This window comes from Sceloporus occidentalis, unplaced genomic scaffold (genome assembly GCF_023333645.1).
Source record: "Sceloporus occidentalis isolate IW3139 unplaced genomic scaffold, rSceOcc1.0.p SCAF_47, whole genome shotgun sequence".
Taxonomy (NCBI): Eukaryota; Metazoa; Chordata; class Lepidosauria; order Squamata; family Phrynosomatidae; genus Sceloporus; species Sceloporus occidentalis.
The window spans coordinates 6,482,056-6,504,779 of NW_028317027.1; the positions used below are offsets into that span (position 1 = coordinate 6,482,056).

The 22,724-nt window shown below is 36.9% G+C and overlaps 1 protein-coding gene across 1 annotated transcript in view; it reads right to left on the bottom strand.

Annotated features, from left to right (window-relative positions):
• Window positions 1-22,724, bottom strand: part of LOC149289279 (dystrophin-like) — an 874,963-nt gene that overhangs the window by 469,746 nt on the left and 382,493 nt on the right. The window contains 2 exon segments of the mRNA XM_089490922.1: window positions 5,793-5,987; window positions 22,032-22,214. Coding sequence (XP_089347048.1) covers window positions 5,793-5,987; window positions 22,032-22,214 — 378 coding nt within the window.

A 22,724-nucleotide genomic window follows, 5' to 3' on the forward strand; every position in this document is an offset into this window, starting at 1 on the left:
AGGAGACAGAAATGTGCCCATAACCATATCATATGACAATTTAATAGTCCCGCTAAATTAAACTAGTGGATACACTTGCTTGTATCCACAGCAATCAATATAATTAAAGACAGTGTCTGTTGTAATAGGATCAAGTATAAGTGGAAGAAAAAAAGTGCTTAATTATGGATATAAATCAGACTACAGCTAAATGTATAAAAAAAGTGAAGGATTGGATCATTGGTAGGATGCAGTTCCATTGAAGAAAGTCTTGTTAAGTTTAACCGACCTTCAAACCAATATAGCCATGAAAATGTAGAAAACATAAACATGGACTAGATATTAACTTGATAATATAGAAGCTTTATCACTTTTAATGTATAGAAATCATTATTTTAAGAATTACTTTAAATAAAAAAGGACATAAGAGCTGGGATGATTGGTTTGTAACTTGATTCATGCCAAGGGGACATTTTGTTTGTCATATGTACATAAATTACTATATATATATATATATATATATATATATATATATATATATATATATATCTATATATATAGACATATATATATATATAGTAATTTATGTACATATGACAAACAAAATGTCCCCTTGGCATATATATATATATATATATATATATATTGAAAGAAGGTGCCCAGTAATGACAGCAATGGCAAAAACTTAATTGACATAGTACACAGACGCAGGGCTGGCCTTAGGTGTTCAGGCGCCCTGTGGGGACTAGTTCTCTGGCACCCCCCCTCGACAAAAAAGAAAGGGACGTCATATTCTGGCGCTCATCGCGACAGAGGCCTCAAGCTCCCACCACTGCAGTCAGGGCAGCGGTAGGGAGGTGAGGAGACAAAGGGGGCCGAGCAGTTGCTTAAAACTTTTTCATGTGCGACCACTCGGCACCCCTTTCTCTACTCCTCCTCTCCCTGCCACCTTGGCATTGGTGATAGGACGGCCGCATGGAGCCTCTGCTGCCGTGGCACAGGTCGCACACCCCTAAGGCGGCCCTGACACAGTGACACATTCATGCATTTCTGTAAAATGTTAGGGAAAAAAATAATAGACCAATTGCTGCACTTGCCACTTCTGAGCCCTGAACATAAAAGGGTCAGCAGCGAAGCAGCCCTTCCCTAGCTAATCTGAGTGGTGGTTGAGGAGTTCAGCTGCTCTATCAGCATACTCTACAACCAAATACTCTATCTACCCTTACAGATTGTAGACTGCATTTTCCAGCAGAAGTAAAAAGGTGTTGTTCTGCTGCTGTTTTTTCAACTTGATTAATTACAATTACTGTAAGAGGCCTTGTCTGCTAACAAAATGACATCTAAAGAAAAAATCCTTACTATTGCTTTAACCCCTTAATGTTACATCAGGACCTAGACAACACCAGTAGTGGACCCACTATGCAGAGACATATGTAAGTCACGGAGCGTACAGGTAGAAGTCCAAGGCGGAAGAACGATACAGGGCCAGAGGCTGAAACCGTGGTCAGGGAATAACGAGGTCGGGTCAGGCAGCACAGAAGCAAATTCCAGAGACAATCCTAGGTCGGGGCAGGCAGCACGGGAGCGAAGTCAGGAAGCAGTCCGAGGTCTGGTACACAATAAGGGCAAGGCAGCGAGAATGAACACCCAGAGTACATCCAGTAGCTCATTGAACGGGCACTGATAGAAGCCAGGAGTGAGTTTAAATAGGAACAAGGGCGGGGACAAACGGACAGGGGGCCAATGGGCAGTGACGTCATTGCGACCGGCGCCAAATAATGGCGTTGGTGTAATACAAATCTAACATAAACGAGTGCTAAACCCGCGAGTATCGCGGGTCTCGCACTATTTAGTAGTTTTGGAGCGCCGCGAGCGTGCCGCAGTACCTCACTTATTACTCTGCGAGTGCTGCCGGCACGCCGCGGCAGCTCCCACAACATTATCTTGCCGTCGTGTGCGGTCTACACGCACGCCCCTCCGTGTGCGTGCAGTATGCACGTCACTCGGAGAGGGCGTGCAGTATGCACGTCACTCAGAGAGGGCGTGTGTGGGTATCCGCGAGCGCGCCGCCCATTCGCGTCCGACCGTCGCGGGACATGGGCAGACCCGGTAAGTGTAACACTTAAGGCCCAGGCTGTTTATTCTTTTTGTACCCTTTTTTAAAAAAATACATTTTTGTGGTGCTTGCGTTTAGCTGTAATTTTCTTTTCTCTCATTCAGTGTATCAACAGGTATTATAGGTATTTTTTTCAGGAAAAGATAGATTGGATACCATTATTTTGAAAAAATCATATAATTTACTATATAAAAAATATTTTACTCATCCATAAAAGCTAATGAAAAACTGATAAATAGATTCTAATATTTGTCTTGTGTCTAGAAATATGTTTTGCTTGCAAGTAATAGAGCAATAAGTACAAGTAGTGTTTTGCTATATCAAAACCATTTTTTCTAAACTAATCATCTTGCCCCATGTCCTCTTTGGGACATATCTGGAGCTGGACAATTTAATTTACCCCATCAAACCATATATTTTAGAAAAAAAGACTATTTCCATGAACTAATTCTACTATGAGCCTTTTGTGCCCCCCCCCCACACATTGTACTTCAGGTATATGTGAATATATGTTCAGAACCTGACCAATTCAATTTACCCCATAAAATCATATATTTATGAAATCTAGACACCCCAAGGCATTTCGGATGGTAGTATTTTAACTCTTTTCAAGCACTAATTCTATCACCAGCCTTTGTCAAATTCTGAATGCAATAATGAGGCATTTCAACAGCACCTTTAAGCTTAGAGGTGATCTGTGATTTTTAACCCCTTAATGACAAAGCCCGTACATGTACGGGCTCAAAATGCATTATTTTCAATGGGTTTAGGGACCACCCATTGTCCTTAAGAGGTTAAAACAGGTGGCCTCCGCCATATTGTTTATGCTGCACATTGTTGCTCTGGGGAGCAATCACAGAAGGCCCCTGCAGCAGTTTGTCATTGTCCATTAAGGGGTTACTACAACTTTTTGTTAAATGATATTTTCCCTCTAAAAAATATTTTACACTAATGTGCTTATGGGTTACTACAATAAATGCAGAACCTGGAAATCTAAGCGCACATGCTTGATCATGCACTGCAAGAGTTTCTTTAAACAAAGTTGTAGCATGTATGTATTTCAACAAATGTAACAAATTACTCCAATGCGAAATAGAACTTGTATAATGATAATTTCATTTCAAATCTTATTTTCAATATGCATTCTATTATATTGCCACTGCACAATGCTGCAAGCACATTTAGCCTAATTCAGTTAGTCCTCTTTTTTTCTAGACCAGGAAAAAGAAAAAAAACTAAGTTGTTACACATTAGTCAATGATCCAACACATAGGCATGCAATCATGTACGTATTCAGAGTAAAATTTCCCCACAACAAACACTATTTTCCATTAAGAATCACCATTTGTCTAAATTAAGATCAACGTAACTGAACAATTAGGTTCAAGAATGCTAAAGAGCCATAAAAATGTGGCCAGATACCCTTGATACAAACTGAAAATGATATACAACCTTAACATATATATTTAAAACCATAAACATGATCATGATATCCACATTATTTTGCAGATTTTAATATCCAAACACCGTACACAGGTCTCTCCACCTGCCTGCTATGAGGTAAACAGCAATTGAAAAGGAAACAAACTTGAATTAAGTCAATTCATAATTAAAAAATATTAGGATCGTAACAGCATGAAATAGCATAAAGCAAGCCTGACGCATTTCATCCATAATAGACTTAATCATAGTTATCCTACCCTTAGGATTTGCATAGGTATAAATACCCTGAGGGAACCTGGGTGCAGCTGTAACACATTATCCAACTTATGCACCACTCGTAAAATATACTTTGTATACAGCATAAAAACAGACAACTGTATAAAAAAATATATAAGGAAAATTGCACTGGCATTCTTAAAAATATGCAATATAATAAGAAAAATTTATATTTTATAATGTGATATTTAAGTATATTTAAGTAGTAGTTAAATAATTACTAATAACAAACACATTAATACATTTAAAAAGTAAAAACAAAATGTCCCACCTTTGCAAAAGTTAGTTTAAACCCACTTTTTACTGTCAGAATCTTCTCAGCTTGCGGGAACCTTGTGTTAACTCGGGCAATATATTTAACTAAATGAATTTGTAAAACCTTGAAGTGATAGCTTGGGCTTTTTGTATATTAACCACTGTGACTATTTTGGAGATACTTAGTTTAAGTGTTCACCTAACTGAAGCAGTCCGCCAGAGCCACCATTATCTCATTAATTTTCTGCACTGAGGTTCTCTCCATTCTTTTCAATCCACCTTTACAGAGGCTGCCTGAACCAATTAACAATAATCAGCAACTTAACAGGACAGAGATAAGGGGAAACAATATTAATGCAGACCCAGGTAACAAAAAGTTAAGATGACTTTATTTTTTGTCTTTAGTGAACCTTTGTAGTCTCATATTTAACAAAACTGCCTATGCCAACACCCCATGTCCCCGTGAATAGAAATGGTAAGGATGTTTATTTTAATCTAAACATACTTACGCTTTACATCAGACTATACATAGGTTACACTTATACCTTAGTGTAGGAGACACCGTCAACATTATCATGAAATGCATATTTAAATAGATAATTAGAATCCCTGTATATTAAAAATATGATATGCAAAATATGCCAAGTCTTTTTATGATACCGATATAAATAAGGTGTGTTTAATGCAAATAATATAAACCAATAGCAAATTAAACACAATTTAACCATGCAAGTCTAAACTACTATATCAGATATGTATCTCATTCCTGTACAATGTCTTTCTCATAAATCCTTAACCCCTTAAGGACAACAGATTGTCCTTAAACCGATTAGAACAAGGCATTGTGAGCCCATAAATGTACGGGCTTGGCCGTGAAGGGGTTAATGGTGCAGCTTAGCTTTGTTGCAGCACTTTAATTATGTCTCTCTGGCTCAAAACTTCTATTTGACCGTGGTACTTTCTTTTGTTATAGCTTAAATTCATATTAATGTCACTAATACATTTATAATTGCAATAAATACAATTAACTCTTACCTAATTGACTCTGGCATAATTGATTATTAACATTTGATTATAGTCTACTTAAAGCAAGTTTCAAATTAAATATTACTCATTAATAAGTGAATTCATATTATAGAAGCATTTCCCTGTGCTCATTATAGCCTCATCGTGTAGCGGGAATAGGCAATGTACTTTTGTTTTTACAAGAATGCCTCCAACATACTAATGGTAGCAAAGATTCTGTTCTGCAGTATCAGTACCATAGAGTAATATAACCAAATGTCACTCTCATAACAATAAGTTATATAGATTCTATACAGTACATAATACCTTAGTAAACATGCATGTGGAACATGTTGTGTCACCAAATGTCTAGCTTCTTTCAAGAATTTACACTACAGTTAAAAGCTGGGAAGTCTCCAGGTTTGACCTAGAATCTCCTGGTCAGTTTTTACTTCTGCAGGGGAGCGGTGTTTGTTCAACCCATTCCCTGTCCACCTAAAAGGGCTGGATAGGTCCAGCACTGCCACTACATACAGCTCCTAATGATGTTAATGCCTTAAAGGAGTGTGAACTCTGGGTATCCTACCCTGGGAAGTTCCCAGGTATGGTTACTGTGCTTATTGTACCTCCCCTTTGTTATACTGTAACCTATAGTGCTAAGTAGATTTGTTAATGCAATGTAAGTACATACATGCATACATACTTTCATATGCCTTACCTTTAGGCACTCTTCTTGTTTGGCAAGATCTTCATATTCTCTTTTACTTAGACTTGGTGAGTGAAGAAGGAGTTCCACCTCAGCAATAGACTGCAGAAGACGGGCAATTTCAGTCATGTAGGCAGAAGGCACATTGGCGGCATCCACTTTCATTCTTTCCAACATGGGACTGGTACTTTCTTCGTGGACTGTTTGCTAATGTAATTGCATAACATAACATGTTTATATTTTTAAGGGACCATGTAAAGCAAGTATCAAAAATGATCTAAAATCTGTAAAACTACTGGTCTTGTATTTTGGCATCCGAAAGAACTGTAATACAATGCACTTTTTTTTTCAATATCTTCTGAAGGCAATTTGAAGAAAAAAAAAAAGTTTTTTAAACAATAAAAAAATACAATAAAATATATGTTAAGGATTTGTTTTCTTTCCTTAAACCATATCCTCAACAGGTCAATATTGATCTTAAACTAGTAAATTAACTGCAAATGATTGTCTAAGGTTCAACCATTTTGTGTGTAGTTAATTCCTCTATGAGGAGCTCATTTTGACTTGAAAAAAGATATAAAAAACGCACTGTTTCCTTTCTCTAAACTCAGTGTCCTGGAGTGAACAGTTGAATTTCTCAAATCGGAGGATATTATAAGGGAGTGTACAAAGCTCTTTGCTTTGTTTTCTTCTGTTTTGTGGGGGGATCTGGTCTCGTTTGAGGGTGTAATGCTCTTAGCTTAACTATTTTCATTAACAATTATTTGTAATATTGGTATATTATTACAGCAATTTATTTGGTGTATCAAATTGCTAGTATTTATCACACATCAGCCTGTTAAGCACTTGTACCCTCTCAAATGCAGCATAATAGTACGGTTCCCAATGATCTGTTTCAAATGTTCAATATCATTTCTTGTATTTTATGCAACATTGCAAAGTGAAATGTCCCATAACCTTTTATTTCCAGTGACTTGATTGACATTTTATGTTTACAGTTTAAGGAACACCGTCAACATAGCTTTTATAACTTCATGAGCTTTTAGATAAGCATGGATGTACAGAAGCCACAACAACAGAATAATTTCCTGTAATTACTACTTATATTTCTCCCCCTCTTCAGCTACACTTGAGACAATAACAAGTCTTTGGAATACATAGAATACAGACATAGTGAAACTATACCTATCATAAAAAAAACAAAAGAAAATTGCGGTATACCAAAATTATATTTTATTGCACTCCCAGTACAGGTCTAAGTAAATAATGAAAACTAAATGGGTATGAAGGAAATTAGATTTTTTATTTCTTACACCACCTTTTTCCACGTAACAAGATTTGCTACCAACAAAGTATATATGTGAATTATAATGTTTTGGAAAGTAGCTCTGATTTTGTTATTATATTAAGATTACTATGTTTTATATTAAACCATTCTCAACGTGGTCCCAATGAATTTAATCTACACGTTCAATACTATACAACAGAGTTTATACGTGGCATGTATTTCCTTCTAGACTATGCATGTGTTAGAGCTCCATGTTTTAAGAGGTGTCATGGAGTCAGAAGTGCTGGTACTTTTATTGGTTATACCCACCTCCACCAACATATTTTTCATTTTCTGTTTATCCCCCAATCATCAAGCATATACCCATCCTACAGAGCATTTTATGAAAAATAACAATGAGAATGGGATCCCAGAGTTTTTGGTATTAAGGAACCTAGGACATACATCTACACAGTAAAGGAACTGTCATGCTAAATAAAAACTAAAAGAAATACAATTAATAGACTATTAATCATTCATCTTGTGCATAGACAGTCTCAAGGGCCTACAGTGCCAGTGGCACATATGGTGATAAAACCAGCTGCTAGGCGTCAATTCAGTGGGCGTTCATGGACACACGCTGCTATTACCTGTGCACATTAGTGTACACTAACCCATGCCAAGACTGATGGAGAGCCAACAGAACCTCCCACCGATCTTTAGAGTGTAAATGTATGCTTGTGATTTACAGGTTGCTGGCCATAAACTGTCAGGGCCGGTTTTACCTCCCCAGTCTTGTACTGTGTCCGACTGACATCAAAAAGAGAGCTACCGGTGTACGGCAGGAACATTTCACAAAATGCATGGAGGAAAAAGACAGTAAAGCTAACACTATCTGTTTTCCGAAAAAAAAAAATACAGCTATTACTATTATGGAGTTTATTGATTTTCTTGGTAAAGATGTCTACAGAATAATTTTGGAGTTTTCAATCTAACTTTTGGTGTACACCCTTCATCACTTTTGTAACATAGAATAGATGTTCAGTGTCTTTCCCACGTGAACAAACTAGCCTTGAATGTGTTCCCTGGATCCATTCAATGTAGTGTTATTTCCATGGTTGCTACATATAAGCCCAAGCAACTGTTGATTTAACGGACTTGACTTGATATTTTTTTCTTTTGCAGGGGCTGCGGTACTGCAGGGCAAAACAAAACGTTCACATTTTATGGATTTCCAAGTAAAATTGATTGCATAGCTCAAAGTAAAGAAAACGCCACTTTGTTTCAATGTGAATGTAGAACCTGAAACAGTATTTTCCCGTAGTCTTGGCAATGTCACAAAGCCATACTTTCCCTTAATAATATATAGTGTTTTACTTTCCTATTTCCATTAGCCTTGGGGTAGAGGAAATAATTATGTCCTTTAAGTACACTGAGCTGCATTTCATTCACAACTGGGTAGGAATGATTTTGTTGCCATGCAGATCATCTTCAACATTGCATCAATTCATTCCAACCCGGTGGAACAGAGCACTTATATATTGGTGAAGAGAGCAAATAAAATACCAGAAAATATATGTGAATTTCTTAGTATTTTATTGTTCACTTTTAAATGTTATATAAAAGTGGCACTTTGTTTTCTACAATTCAAGTGGCAGAAGTTGATTTTAAATTGCCCTTGTAAAGGAAAATATATAAATATGTGCCATGTCCCTGGTCGTACAGGTGATACTTGCATTAAGGTATGAACCTTTGGGGGCTCTTTGACCCAGTGGACCACTTAACATGTACAAAAATTATGATTTAGAACAGTATTCTTTTTCACAGACCGTCCACCTTGACAAGATGTGTCCAGTCAAGTTAATGCCTAATAAAGGAAGGAAACACAAGACATCACCGGCACTCAGCATGTTACCTAGAGCGCTGGGCAGTAGAGTCTCTGATGCAGCAACAGGGCTTGAGCCTGACAGCAGGGGCATAACTAGAAACCACAGGGCCACGGTGTAAAAAAATGCCCTGGGGCCACCTGACTTCACTCAGCAACATGTCCAACAGTGCCACCTTTGCCCCAGTTTATCTGTGCCATCTTTATGCCTAAACAGATTGTCAGTGCTCCCATACAGCTTGCCTGTGCCACCTTTGTCCCCAGTTTGACAGTGCCCCCAAACAACTGTGCCATCTTTCTCCCCAAACAATGTGTCAGTTCCCAAACAGTTTGCATTTGCGACCTCTGCGATCGTGATTCTTACATCCCTGGCTTGAGGTCTGTGCCCATGTGGCATCCCCCTGCTAAATTGTGCCCAAGGACCCCCCTTTTATGCCTAAAATGGTCTAATGCATAGCTGATAGGTCCCTTTAAATGTTTGTGGCATTACTTTTGCAAATGCATGGCATTCCCCAGAATCCCCACATATGCATTTACCCCTTTCCCTGCCCCCTAGACGTATCCCTTGCAGGAGATATGTGTTTGGCCGAAAATACTTACTGTCAGTCAACTCTAGCCACCTTCCCAGAAACCCATGTGGCAGGTCCTTCAATTGTTTTCAATGGGAACACTTTCCCATCACTCATTGACTTTTGTTTTGGAGAATACCTACACAAAGAGTACTTTAATATGCATTCTTCTTTAGTGTCCTGTCCCTTTAAGTTTTATTCATACTACAAACTTTTTGGTTATTTGAGTTATACGTAATCATACTCACAGAAGAAAAATGGTGCTAATTTTAAAAAGGCATGGATGCTTGCCCATCCAAATTTTGCTTGAAAAAGACAAGAAAACATTTGAGCTGAACATCATCTGAAGTTTGTCCAAGCTAAAGGGTTTTAATACCTTTGTCCCCTGCTGTTATAAGGCACGAGGGAATATTTTCTCTTGGATAGCTTCTTGATGATAAAGTCATGTTTTTCTCAAAGTGTATTAAAGATATTACAGATTATTCTTTGGCGATATATGTTCATAATTAAAGCTGTCCAAAATCAGTAGGGATGCAGTTAAAAAAGCACATTTTAGGATGCAATATTTTTTTTAGAGAATATTTTTTGATTATTATTAATTGTGCATGGTTAACCATGTCATGGTGTCTACAAAAAAAAGTAATAATTGCTTCCAAGGTAGCTTTTAGTAGCATCTGAACATTAAATGTACAAATAATAAACATCTTAAAACTAGACATTTTAAATAGCAGCAAAAAATGTGATACACGACCAACACTCTCTCTCTCATGAGATGCACATGCACCTGACCACCCATGATGTTATGGCTGATCAGTTTATATATACACACACACTTAGTTTTGGACAAATTATAAAATCAGTCTTGAGTTTTATATAATCCGAGTCTTCTAAAGATTGAGTATTTCTCAGTAATTACTGTGCAATAATATAGTTTTTTTTTCCTCTCTATTGTAACTAGCTAAAAGTTTTAATTAATTGAGAAATATTTGCCATCATTCAAGATAGCTCAAATTCACCCTCCTTTCCTTGTATCTCTGCAAAACTTTTTAGCCGGCAGTATTCACGCAGGCAGGACAATATCTGCCTCTTGTCTTTTATAGATGGTTATCTTAATTATATGATTTTCTCCAGTTCATTGTTAATGAAAATTAGAAAAGTGAAGTTAATCTCCATAAATAAGATTTGACACAGTGTTTTTTTAGACTTATCAAGATGCTCAACTTAAACCTTTGGATAAAGAAAAATGAGCACATCAAGGACAACTATAAAGCAAATAACATAAGTCCTAGATCTTACACAAATTATATAAAATAAACCATTAATTGATGTATTCGTTATCAACAGGATTAAAAAATACTTAGTAAATAATGGCTCATAACACTGTCCATGAATTGGATAACATTGTATATACAGTATATAGTGTAATATAGTTCTCTATGTTCTCATATACCTAAATATGTGACACCATAAAAGTTTCAGGCATAAATATACACTGTTTCTATCTGCTTTGCTGCTAAATTCTTAAATCAAGATTTTAAAAGAATGCTCAAATATGGTGGACTATAAATACTTTTTACTATATAGGATTATTGATAACAAAAATGTAAGATCCTATGGATTTGGGTTGTTTTTTTTCCACACACTAACATCAAATTCACACAACTCCCTGACACCTGAATGTAAATGGAATGCCAAGATTATCATGGGTCATACAGAATGGGTAGATTCAATTTTAGACATGAGTACAGTATACCAGCAATACTTTCCTCATTGCTAGATTGTTATTATGATATAGATAGATGTGTTATTTTTTAATAGCACATGTGTAGGACTAGCTTATGAAGATATGATAGAAATGACACATCAAAAAGATCAAAATATATTAAATTTGCATTTATTTCCATGCTACCCTTGACAAAGTTGAATGTGTTATGTGAACTTTATACAAATATAATAATTCATTTATATGCAAATCACATTATAAACTCACCATAGCATTGAAGCACCAATCAATTAAATAAAAATTAAATATTTCTGAAATATATGCACCACTATATCTCAAAATTAACTAAAAAAAAGTGATGTCATATGTTATGTGGTCTATAATATCTTCGATTATCCAGTTGGTGCAGGGGTATCCATATCCAACCTTTCTCTGTTTTTATTGGGTGATTGAACATTTCATATATGAATCATTAATAATTTTGGGAGAAGGTATATATTACATTTAATTATTTTAGTTTATTTTTTGTTAAGTTTATTTTTTTGTTTGAAGGATGGTTGTTGTAGAAATGCATGAGAGCTACTTGTGGCTTGTGACCTACTTGCAGTAATGTAAACTAATTTATTAAATCTGTATTTGTATAGGATTTACATTCTGATGTGGTAGTTTGGTCTCCCAGATACAGACACTGGATTACCCCCCACCCCAATTTACATATTAAATTCTCACATCTGAAAATAAAATGTGTAATTATTGCTGGTGGTATTTCCCTTCTTTGGGGCATTTTATGGATTAAACATCTTTCTAATTCTACTGTCATACAATTTTTTCATCCATTACAGCCATGCTCTTGACACAATGCAGTTATTAAGACTTCTAATTAGCACACCAATTGCACAAATGTCTTATTTTAAGCGTAGGTCTAGAGGAAGAAAAAAAAAATATAGAGAATTATAGATATTAATGTACCATGGATAAATCCAACAGAATAGGGCATACAATCCTGGTCAGATGTCTTGCCTTGACACTTTCCAAAAACAAAACAAAAAAACAAACAGAAAAATGGGATGATATAGATAAAAAAAAAACCACACAGAATGATAGCAAATTGAACAAAAGATAGGTTTACTTAACACATATCAGATTTAGCCTGATTAGCATTATGTTAATTATTCAACATTTTAATGGATTTTCCCCCCAAAATAAATTTGTTCTGTTTTTTTGGGGGGGGGGTTAGCTTTTTGTTTTTTTGACTCTAGGTATTTAATTTCTTCTCATTTGTATACTATGGAGATAGAAGAATAAAAATATATATATTTTTTAAGATACTTAATATTACTAGGATCCTGACATTACATTTAGCAATTGGTGATTACAGTACACAGTCAAATATAACTTCATACTGTATTTTCATCAGGAAATTTAATTGAGCTAGATTCTCCATACCATCTACCACATGTGTTTTTTGTTTTTACAATAACCTTATGAGGTTTGTGAACTTTATACTATATACTCTGGCACTAGTTAGTATTTCTTAGTATAACGAGAGCCCAGTTCTATTACTGTGACTAGTAGGTACATAAGACTCCGACTGATCCCTGTTTCTGAAGTGGTTCTAGACACCCAGTTTGTTAACTGATTTTAGAGCCTTGCACTTACACAGTATATTGCCATTATACACAACTGCTGCTTCACAGCTTTTGACAAGTGCATTAAATGTCCGACAAAATAAAAGAAAAAGAAAATGAGAGCTGAAGATGTGTGCATTTTATGATAAAATAAATTTAAAAATGCATGAAGCTGTTAAAGGTAATTTTTAAAGAATCTCCTGTCTCCTTCTAGAAAACATAAAACACCAGATTTATGGTATTCACAAGTTTTAATTTCTCATCACTGGTGTCAGTGTAGGGGTATATGAGTATCTCAAAATTTTGTATTTCATGACTTGATCAAAACCATTTTATGAGAAAGAATGGTTATTAAAAAAAATCTATGCTTGTAATGTGCCACTGACCTGCTGGTTAAGCTACGATTTTCTATATCTATACCTTTTTATCCTATATTAAGAAAGTAGAATAAAAATGGAGAATATATCACAATACAACTATTGTAGATTACTGAAAAACACCACATTTTGGTTGATTTGGTCATATTATGAGTAAAATTACATTTCCAACAATCTCCTACCTCACATGTGGTCATATTAGGGTGACCACATTAGCCACTACTTCCAGAATACATATATATATACTTCTTATGTTACAGAGCGGCATATAAATGCTATACCACGTGGGAAGTATTTGATTGGCTTCCGTGAGTTTATACATCCTGCATGCTGCAGGGGGCTGCATTTTTACGCCTGCTGTCAGCTACCTATGAAATAAACAAATGTCCTGGAAAAAATATTAGATTACGTCACCATATTAAACTATCTTCTCATTTTATGATTTAGATATACATATGTCTTACTGTTTGTTGATGTTGACAACAGAGAATACAAAAATAATATTTCCAAATTAGCTCAAAAAATACCCCTCCATCATGAAAACCTGAGTCCAGGTACCTTTACTGGGGTTTTAGTGATTCAATAATTTTCCATTTGCATTAAAAAGCAGAAAAGTCACAAGAGATAATATTTAAAACTTGTGTCATCTCCAAACTTTCTAAATTACCTATAAAATACAATATTCTTTGATATACGCTGTTTCAATTTTTTTAATTTAAAAGTACATTCACACTAATAAAAAATCTAATAGTTTGCTACATGTAACAGTAACCTTTTAATAATTCATCAGGTTAAAGTCATTTTTTACAATTAACTCTACTTGCCTGATCTGTTGCCAGCTACATTATCTTATATTTACCAGTGGACACCTATGTTGCTTGTTACTAGCTCCTCATATGGAGTACATATAAACTTTCTAACTTGTCACTTGCTTGGTATGGAAAAAGGGAGGCATTTCAAAATAAACTAGTTAATTAGAGGTCATGAACACCGGATGTACCTTCATGGAACCAGGAAGCTTTAATTTAACCACAAGGGGAGAAATTATTTGCATAATAGGGTAAGGGCCAATTAATTTGGGACCTAGCTTTCTGGTGGGACAATTTAATTTCAAGTGTCTGGTGGAAAGCCACACCTTGTCCCCAACCTGATATACGGGTGCTGCCGAACGGTGACAATTGGCAAAATATTTGTATCTTAGTTGGGCCCTGGTAAGTGTCTCTCTCGCGCAGCATCTTAAAGTTCCCAGTGATGTGGGAAATGTGATCAGTAACTGAAGGGACAGAGCTCGGAATTGGGGAACCCAGGAGCATGGAGGGAAGGAATCTGTAATTAGATAGAAATAGGGAGCATTCTGGTAGAGGCGTGAACATGGTTATTATACGCAAATTCTGCTAAAGGTAAATAATTGATCCAACCGTCATGCAGATAGGTTGTAAAGCAAGCAGGAAATTGTTGCAATGTTTGATTTGTATGCTATGTCTGCCCATTGCTCTGTGAAAGGAGGTAGACAGGGAGTGCTGAATATGTAACTCTTTGCAGAAGGCCTTCCAGAAATGGGACGTGAACTGAGAGCCTCGATCAGAGACTATATTCTCGGGTAGGCTGTGTAACCGAAAGATCTCCCTGAGAAACAGTTTGGCCGTTTCTGTAGCGGAAGGGAGAGTTTTGGAGGGGATAAAATGAGCCATTTTAGTAAATCTATCTACCATCACCATAAGGGTGGTAAACTTGTTAGAAATGGGTAGGTCAGTTACGAAATCCATAGAGATTTCAACCCAGGGTTTCTCAGGAGATGGTAATGGTTGCAATAACCCTGCAGGTTTTTTATGAGTATCTTTGGACCTAGAACATATAGTACAAGATGTTACAATTTTTTTTATTTGGGCCACCAGAAAATTCACTGTATTAATACCTAAATTAAGGACCACCTGGCTAGTCTTGGTTGAAATTGTTTGGCAGATCTCAAAAATTCCAAATTTCGATGATCAGTAAAAACAGTGATGGGGGGGAGGGTTCCTTCAAGCAAATGTCTTCACTCCTCCAGGGCTAATTTTATGGGTAATAGCTCTCTCTCCCCTATACAGTAATTCCTCTCTGCAGGGGTTAGGGTTCTGGGAAAGAAAGCCACTGGGTGTACCTGGTCATCCCTGTGATCCCTGGTGAGACACTTAATAGGCCCCTCTAGGAGCTCCCAGATTTCCCTTTACACTGGTAAATTTGCCCTACAGCAGTCTGTGCTTAGCTGGTACATCCTCTGAGCTGTCCGTACTGCATCACAGTACATAACTTCATAGGGCTCACAGTTCGTAGGACATATGATAAGCGAAGTAGATCTTGTTATCAGTAGGGATCCTGGAGATCCACTGCTAAATACTACAACTGGTGCTTTGGTGATTTTTAACAAATATATAACAGTATATTTGCTTTTGCCCTAACATAGAGTAAAAAAGATATACCCATAAAAAAGATTTATTCCTTTCTGACAGTTTTGTATTGCCTGCCTTTTGTGCCAAACTGAATTATTTTGCAGCAGTTACACTGCATATTTTATATAAGCCCTGGGGAGGCCCAAACATATTTTACAGTTTACTTCGTTTTGCTGGGAAACCTTTTCCCCTTCTCAGGTAGCATGTGGCAGGATAGGTTAACACGTTTGTTTAGGGGGTCAGAAAACACAGCAATAACTTTTACAGCATATTGTAAGTTTCTAGCATGATACTGAAAAAAATGTCTACTCAGCAATAACTGTGGTTCAGTTCTTTTAATGTAAAGAGGAGTAATAAATTCATGGAATAGATATTGGGACCACATGCAGTGGCGACTCTAGAAACAATATATAGGGGGGCACACAAGATACCACAGTCTAACTTGGGGGGCATTCATAATTTCCACCATTAAATCATACCACTGAGAAAATATATATATATATTGCCAAAAGTAATGTGCTATGGAATGATACTTTTGTTATTGGACTAACATAATACTCGGTCATTCAACGGGAAGCCTGAAGCCACAATTTAGTACGACTAATCCTTGAAATAAATATTATAGCATAAATAACACAATACCTTAACTTTTCCACTAAATGATTTAAGGGCCTTGAATGTTTTGTCCCCTGAAGTCACTACAACTTCAGGAGGGCATTTTATCTCTGGATAAGTATAAATTAAATAATTCCAACTGCCAGGAAACAGATAACCAAACATACACCAGGACAGGCTCTGCCACACCGACACCCAAACACACACACAGGACAGGCTATGCCATACGGACACCCAAACACACACACCAGGACAGGCTGTGCCGCACCAACACCTATACGCACACACACCCCAGGACAGGCTCTGGTACACTGATAACCAAAAACACACAAACAGCAGGACACAATCTACGTCACTGACATCTACATCAGGATCGATTTTTCACACTGCATTGTTGTTTATACCCCCTTAGTGTTTTTGACCCTTGTGTATTGATGCCCCAGCCAGCACCCTTTTAGTATAGATTAATATGGTGCCCCCACACCCTTGTATAATCGCCTCCAGCCACCACTATTTGTATTAATGCCCCAGCAAGCCCCTCCTTTTATTATTGATTTATGTGATGGCCCATCACATATACGCATTAGACATGCATTTTTATCTACATAATGAGTACTTATCTCTTTGAAGTAAAGACTATGATTGAAACATGATTTCAAAATTACAGCTGAACTGGCAGTTTCGTTAATATTAGTTCCTGCTGCCGATATATATATATATATATAAATATTGGATCCTGCTGCTGATATATATATATAAATATCAGCCCCAGTTGCCGATATATATTAATATTAGTCCCTGCTGCCTATATATATATATATATATATTAGACCCTGCTGCCAATAGCTGGTATAGATCAACACATTAACACACAAACCCAGCTTTGCATGCATAGATCAATTGAAATTCACTTGTGATCTCAGCACTGAAGGTATATATCAAATCAACAGAATCAGACATACAAATCCTGTATTTACAGGTATACAATAACAATATATAAAATGTAGGATTGCAGGTATAGATCAAATAAATACATGGAAACAGCATTGCAGGTATTACCGTATTTGCTTGATTATAAGACAACCCTGATTATAAGACGACCCCCCAAAATCTGAATATTAATTTAGGAAAAAAAGAAAAAGCCTGAATATAAGACGACCCTATAGGAAAAAAGTTTCTTATAGTAAATGTTAATTCATGTAACATGATTGAGAAAAATATTTTGTTTTTAATTCCTTTTATTTTCCAACCTGCCCCCAGTTATGCACATCTGCCCCCAGGCTTGTCACTCTGCCCCATAAATGCCTTAAACCCCTATATGCCACTGGGCCCCATGATATGCCTTTTAACCCTCTAAATGCCACTGGGCCCCATGATATGCCTTTTAACCCTCTAAATGCCACTGGGCCCCATGATATGCCTTTTAACCCTCTATATGCCACTGTGCCCCATTATATGCCTTTTGACCCCCTATGTGCCACTCTGCCTCCAGACATGCCTTATACCCCTATATGCCACTCTGGCATTTAGGGGGTTAAAAGGCATATTATGGGGCAGAGTGGCATATAGGGAGGTATTAGGCGTTTCAGGAGGCAGAGTGGCGTATAGAGGGTTAAAAGGCATTTCTGGAGGCAGAATGCCTTATGCCCCCCATTTAACACCCCCCCCAAAAAAAACAACTTACCGGTGCTTCTGACTTCCGGTGTGTTGTCCGGGCAGCGTGTAGACTTCCGCTGCAACCAGAAGGAGGCGTGGCTAGCAGCGGGGGTTGTCTGCGTCCATCGCGCAGACCTTCCCCGGCTGTCAGAGAATTCCCTGGTGAGTGCCATCTTTGCCCTTCCACAATTACACATCTATGATACACACATACTCATTAACTCATGCTCTCCCTCATTCAGACTATTCATCCACATATTAACTCATGCTCTCCCTCATTCAGACTATTCATCCACATATTAACTCATGCTCTCCCTCATTCAGACAATTCATCCACATAGTAACGCATGCTCTTCCTCATTCAGACAATTCACATATTAACTCATGCTCTCCCTAATTCAGACAATTCATCCACATATTAACTCATGCTCTCCCTCATTCAGACAATTCATCCACATATTAACTCATGCTCTCCCTCATTCAGACAATTCATTCACACATTAATGCATACTCTCACGCATTCACACAATGCATCCACACATTAATTCATACTCACTCATTAACATGTACCCCCTCTCCCTCCCTTATCACATTCTACCCCTTCTGCCTCCCTTATCACATTCTACCCCTTCTGCCTCCCTTATCACATTCTACCCCTTCTGCCTCCCTTATCACATTCTACCCCTTCTCCCTCCCTTATCACATTCTACCCCTTCTGCTTCCCTTATCTCTTTCTACCCCTTCTTCCTCCCTTATCACTTTCTACCCCTTCTCCCTCCCTTATCACATTCTACCCCTTCTCCCTCCCTTATCACTTTCTACCCCTTCTCCCTCCCTTATCACATTCTACCCCTTCTCCCTCCCTTATCACTTTCTAACCCCTATCCCTCCTCTTTCCCTACTCACCCCCTTTGTATTTCACTCACCTTTAAAGTCCTGCGGCGGGAGAATGAGGCTCCTGTCTTCACTCCTGAGCGCCGGATATGATGTCATATACCGGCGCTCAGTATGAAATGCCGGCACTGCGGCGGAGGTAGAGGCCTCGTGGAGGAGAGTGATTGGGGCCGAGCGGTTGCCAGGCGCCCCTCTCTCTCCTCCGCGTCCAAAAAAAAAAAAAAGCGTTTCAGGCTGCCCAGAACTTAAAGTCCCATTGCGGGACTGTCCTAGGCAATCCGCTGGATGGTTCCAAATTCGGCGGGGGGGCAAGGAATAACCTGGGGGGGCAATTGCCCCCCCTTGCCCCCCTGTAGCGACGCCGCTGACCACATGCATATTAACTACACATTAATAAATATATGTTTTAAAGGTATTGTGGTAAAAAAAAACTTGCTTTATTCCAATCTTTATGAGAGTAAAGATTTTGTCCTTTTTCTCAGACTTTTCTGTAGTATGTATGTATTTTTATTGCGTACCAATAGATTTACTTAGAGCTTTGTGATTTCAGATAAAACAATGGTACAGTAAGTGCTCTCAAAATAATAAGCAACATCGTTTACAGACATTTTGATTGGTGAACAATAGGACTGAATACATTAAGAAAGGAGGTCCCTATAGAGCACCTAAAGAAAGGAGTTTAGTTTAACTTTTGCCCTGTAATGCAATTCTGTACCACCAGAGCCTTACAGTTTTGGGAACTTCACAGGACCGCCTAGCCATGCAAGGGCTGTGGTTATCCATGTAATGGACAGGGTAGGTTAATGAAAAGGGAGGTACTAGCCCCAGATTAAATGTGCTAGGATCAGGAGGGTAGTGGATGTGGCTAAATATTGCGTCCTTGTCCCGGAAAAAAGAGAAGAGTAACACGGAGACCTATTTAAAAACAACAACAACAAAAACAATCATACCTATTAATCCAACATGGAACCTTTATGTACTGGAAATTGAGTTGACAGATAATTGATATATTAAATTAGTGATTCAGTGCGTCAAAACTCATATACCGAAAGTGCTAGGATGTTCTTATATAAAGTGTGTCCACAACTGCCTTTAACATGCCAGACTGTGATTACATCTGCATTCCAGAGATTCTGTAGGTTTTATTGCAATCAGAGCTAGAAGGGTTTAATTAGAAAATATTATACGGCACACAAATGGCAAAGAACATCATACAGGACAACATCACTATCTCAAACTGTCTTCTGGGAGGGATAAGGTGAATCACTTTTATGGGCCAATAAAATAGGTTTCAAAAACTCTCCCTTTCCCAAAGTAAAATATCAGTTTTATATGGTCAATATTTCTAAACTTTGTATTGTTCGGGAGAACTGCTGGAACGGTTGTATTCTAAAGTATCATAATCATAAAACCAAGGATCATGCTCGTAACTGTTCTGAACATTATTGAACAATAATGGAAAGTAAGCCCAGGATTGTCATTTCTTTCACTCAAATCAAATCTGCAGTGTTGCTTTTTTTAAAGATATTTACAGTAACATAGTAAGATATTGTAAAAAAACAAGCAACCCCCCCCCCAAAAAACAATTCTGTCAATTTTGCCGACTGAGGCACCAAACAAACAATACTAAGCTTCTTGGAATGCCAGTGACGTTCATTAAATTCAAGTTTACATTTGCCCTTCAACCTTCCAAAAAAAGTATAGCATTATATATAGGCAATAAAAAACAAAATAAAAAAAAATTAGAATTAAAATTCTTATTAAATACAGTCCTACTTTTTTCTGAATACAAGCTAAAATGACTAGCACACTTAATTTTGTTTTGTTTTGTTTTGTTTATATCGTAGTACCCAGCATTAAATGTGGACAGCCACATCATCATATATAAGTTCTCTTGGTCTATTAGGTACTATTTTGCTAGTGTGACGATCACGGTACTTTATACACGCTGTATATATAATCTAAGCATGTGAAATGGCTATACATGAGTGTACTGTATATGGTCACTCACACTCAATTTAAACTGGCTTCTTCATCATCCTCTTGCCCATTATATGGGCCAGTTCTTCTACTTATATGATGTCATTTACAGACACATGTTGCTTTGCGTGGCCTAGAAACTAAGAATTTGATGGTAGATAAAAACCATTTGGCACACCTAGTCTAAAGTTTTTACAATATGAAAAAAGCAAACCATGGCCTACTACTAGATTCATAATATACTGTATTTATGGGAATTTTGTCAGCCATTTAATATGGCTCAACTGAACCATACACCTCAAAAGGTATTTAACTAAACAGCTTGCTACAAATGTAACAAGTTAAAATGGGGGTTTTGCCTGCACCACACCATTGGCTTTCAGAAATAAATCTGACCAAGAGTTACAGTTGATATGTAGAGTAGTGACATCAAGCACACCACCCTGTAAATAAAACACTGAATTATTTTTTTTTTCCTTAAATGAACAATTACCTTTTAATTTTGTAATAAAAAAAAAAATGTCCGTGGGGAAGAATAAAAACTTTGTGTATCAGTTGGACAGTGCGTTTTTCATATGCAGTTGAGGTATGTATTTTTTACAGTATTCTGATTAATATATATATTCTTATTCTTATTCTTATTATTATTATTATTGAAAAAAAAGTGACAGAAAAGAAAAAACAAACTGCAAAGATTTGTCTTTTCTGGTAATTATAAAACTTCTGTAGACTTTTAATAATGCCAGGCATTGATTTATCAACAGAGATATAGCTCAGGATGTTGATAATAAAGATGATAAAATAATTCCTATATGGCACCAGATCAACTGAACCAATATAACAGAAAATCCTAACAAATTCAAAAAATTTGTTATTTCATATGTCCATCTAAATTTGATAGACATATCCAAGACTAGAAAGAATCCAAAGGGGGGGGGGGAATAAATAAATAAATAAAGTGCATGGGATGGTGCTCTGGGGATCTATGTTTACTAGGTTCATATCATTTGAAATGTTATGAAAAATGGATGAAGCAAACAAAAAAGTAGCATGCATTAATGACTCGCAATGTTAGCAGTTGGCTTGGGTAAGAATATTTGTATAGAAGGAAGCCTTTGGGCTGCAATACAGCCTTGTTAATTATCCTCGGTTCTGAAGAGATCAAACGGCTTCCATTGTTAGTAGAATTTTGGTTAGTTGCAAACAAATGGGTTTGCGAGTAACTCACAATTTGTGCATAGTGCAGTCTTCGGAATGGAGCAAATTTGCTCTCAATTTCTCTCCAGCGTTTGTTAAGTTGGATGAGAGTTGGCTCCACTGCCTTGGCAGCCCCGTCCTTAGACAAACTCTCAGCTTGCCTGTTCAATGCTTTCATCTCTTCTTTCTTCTTCTCCAAATCTCCATCAATCTCCTAGTAAGTAAAACCAATACAGGGCCCAGGGCAGTTAGCTAACAACTTAGTTAGTTAACAAATGTCCATTAGAAGTTGCAACAAAATACCCCTGGTAACACCGTTCACTGCTTTATTGACCAAACTTTTATTGTAACCAGTGGATCGAAAGCAACAATTACAAATTAGATCTAATGTTGGAAATAAATAGGTTTGGTTATGTCTAATAACTGGGGTCAACACATGTATCTTAAGTTTACTGTTAGATTCTCATAATTTGATTATTTTTTTTTAATCGTTTCTAAAACGGTTAGGATTTTTATCAGTTTTATGCATATTTATGTAAATTATCAAGTATAAATGAAGGCCAATATTTACTTTATTACTGAATGTGAAACGAACATAATAATGAAGCAAACTAAAATGATGAAGAATAGGAAATCATTGGATTCTGTTGACAAATGAGTAATTGGACAACAACAAACAATGAACATGATATGAAGAATGAAGTGTGCTAACGTGAGAGAGTTC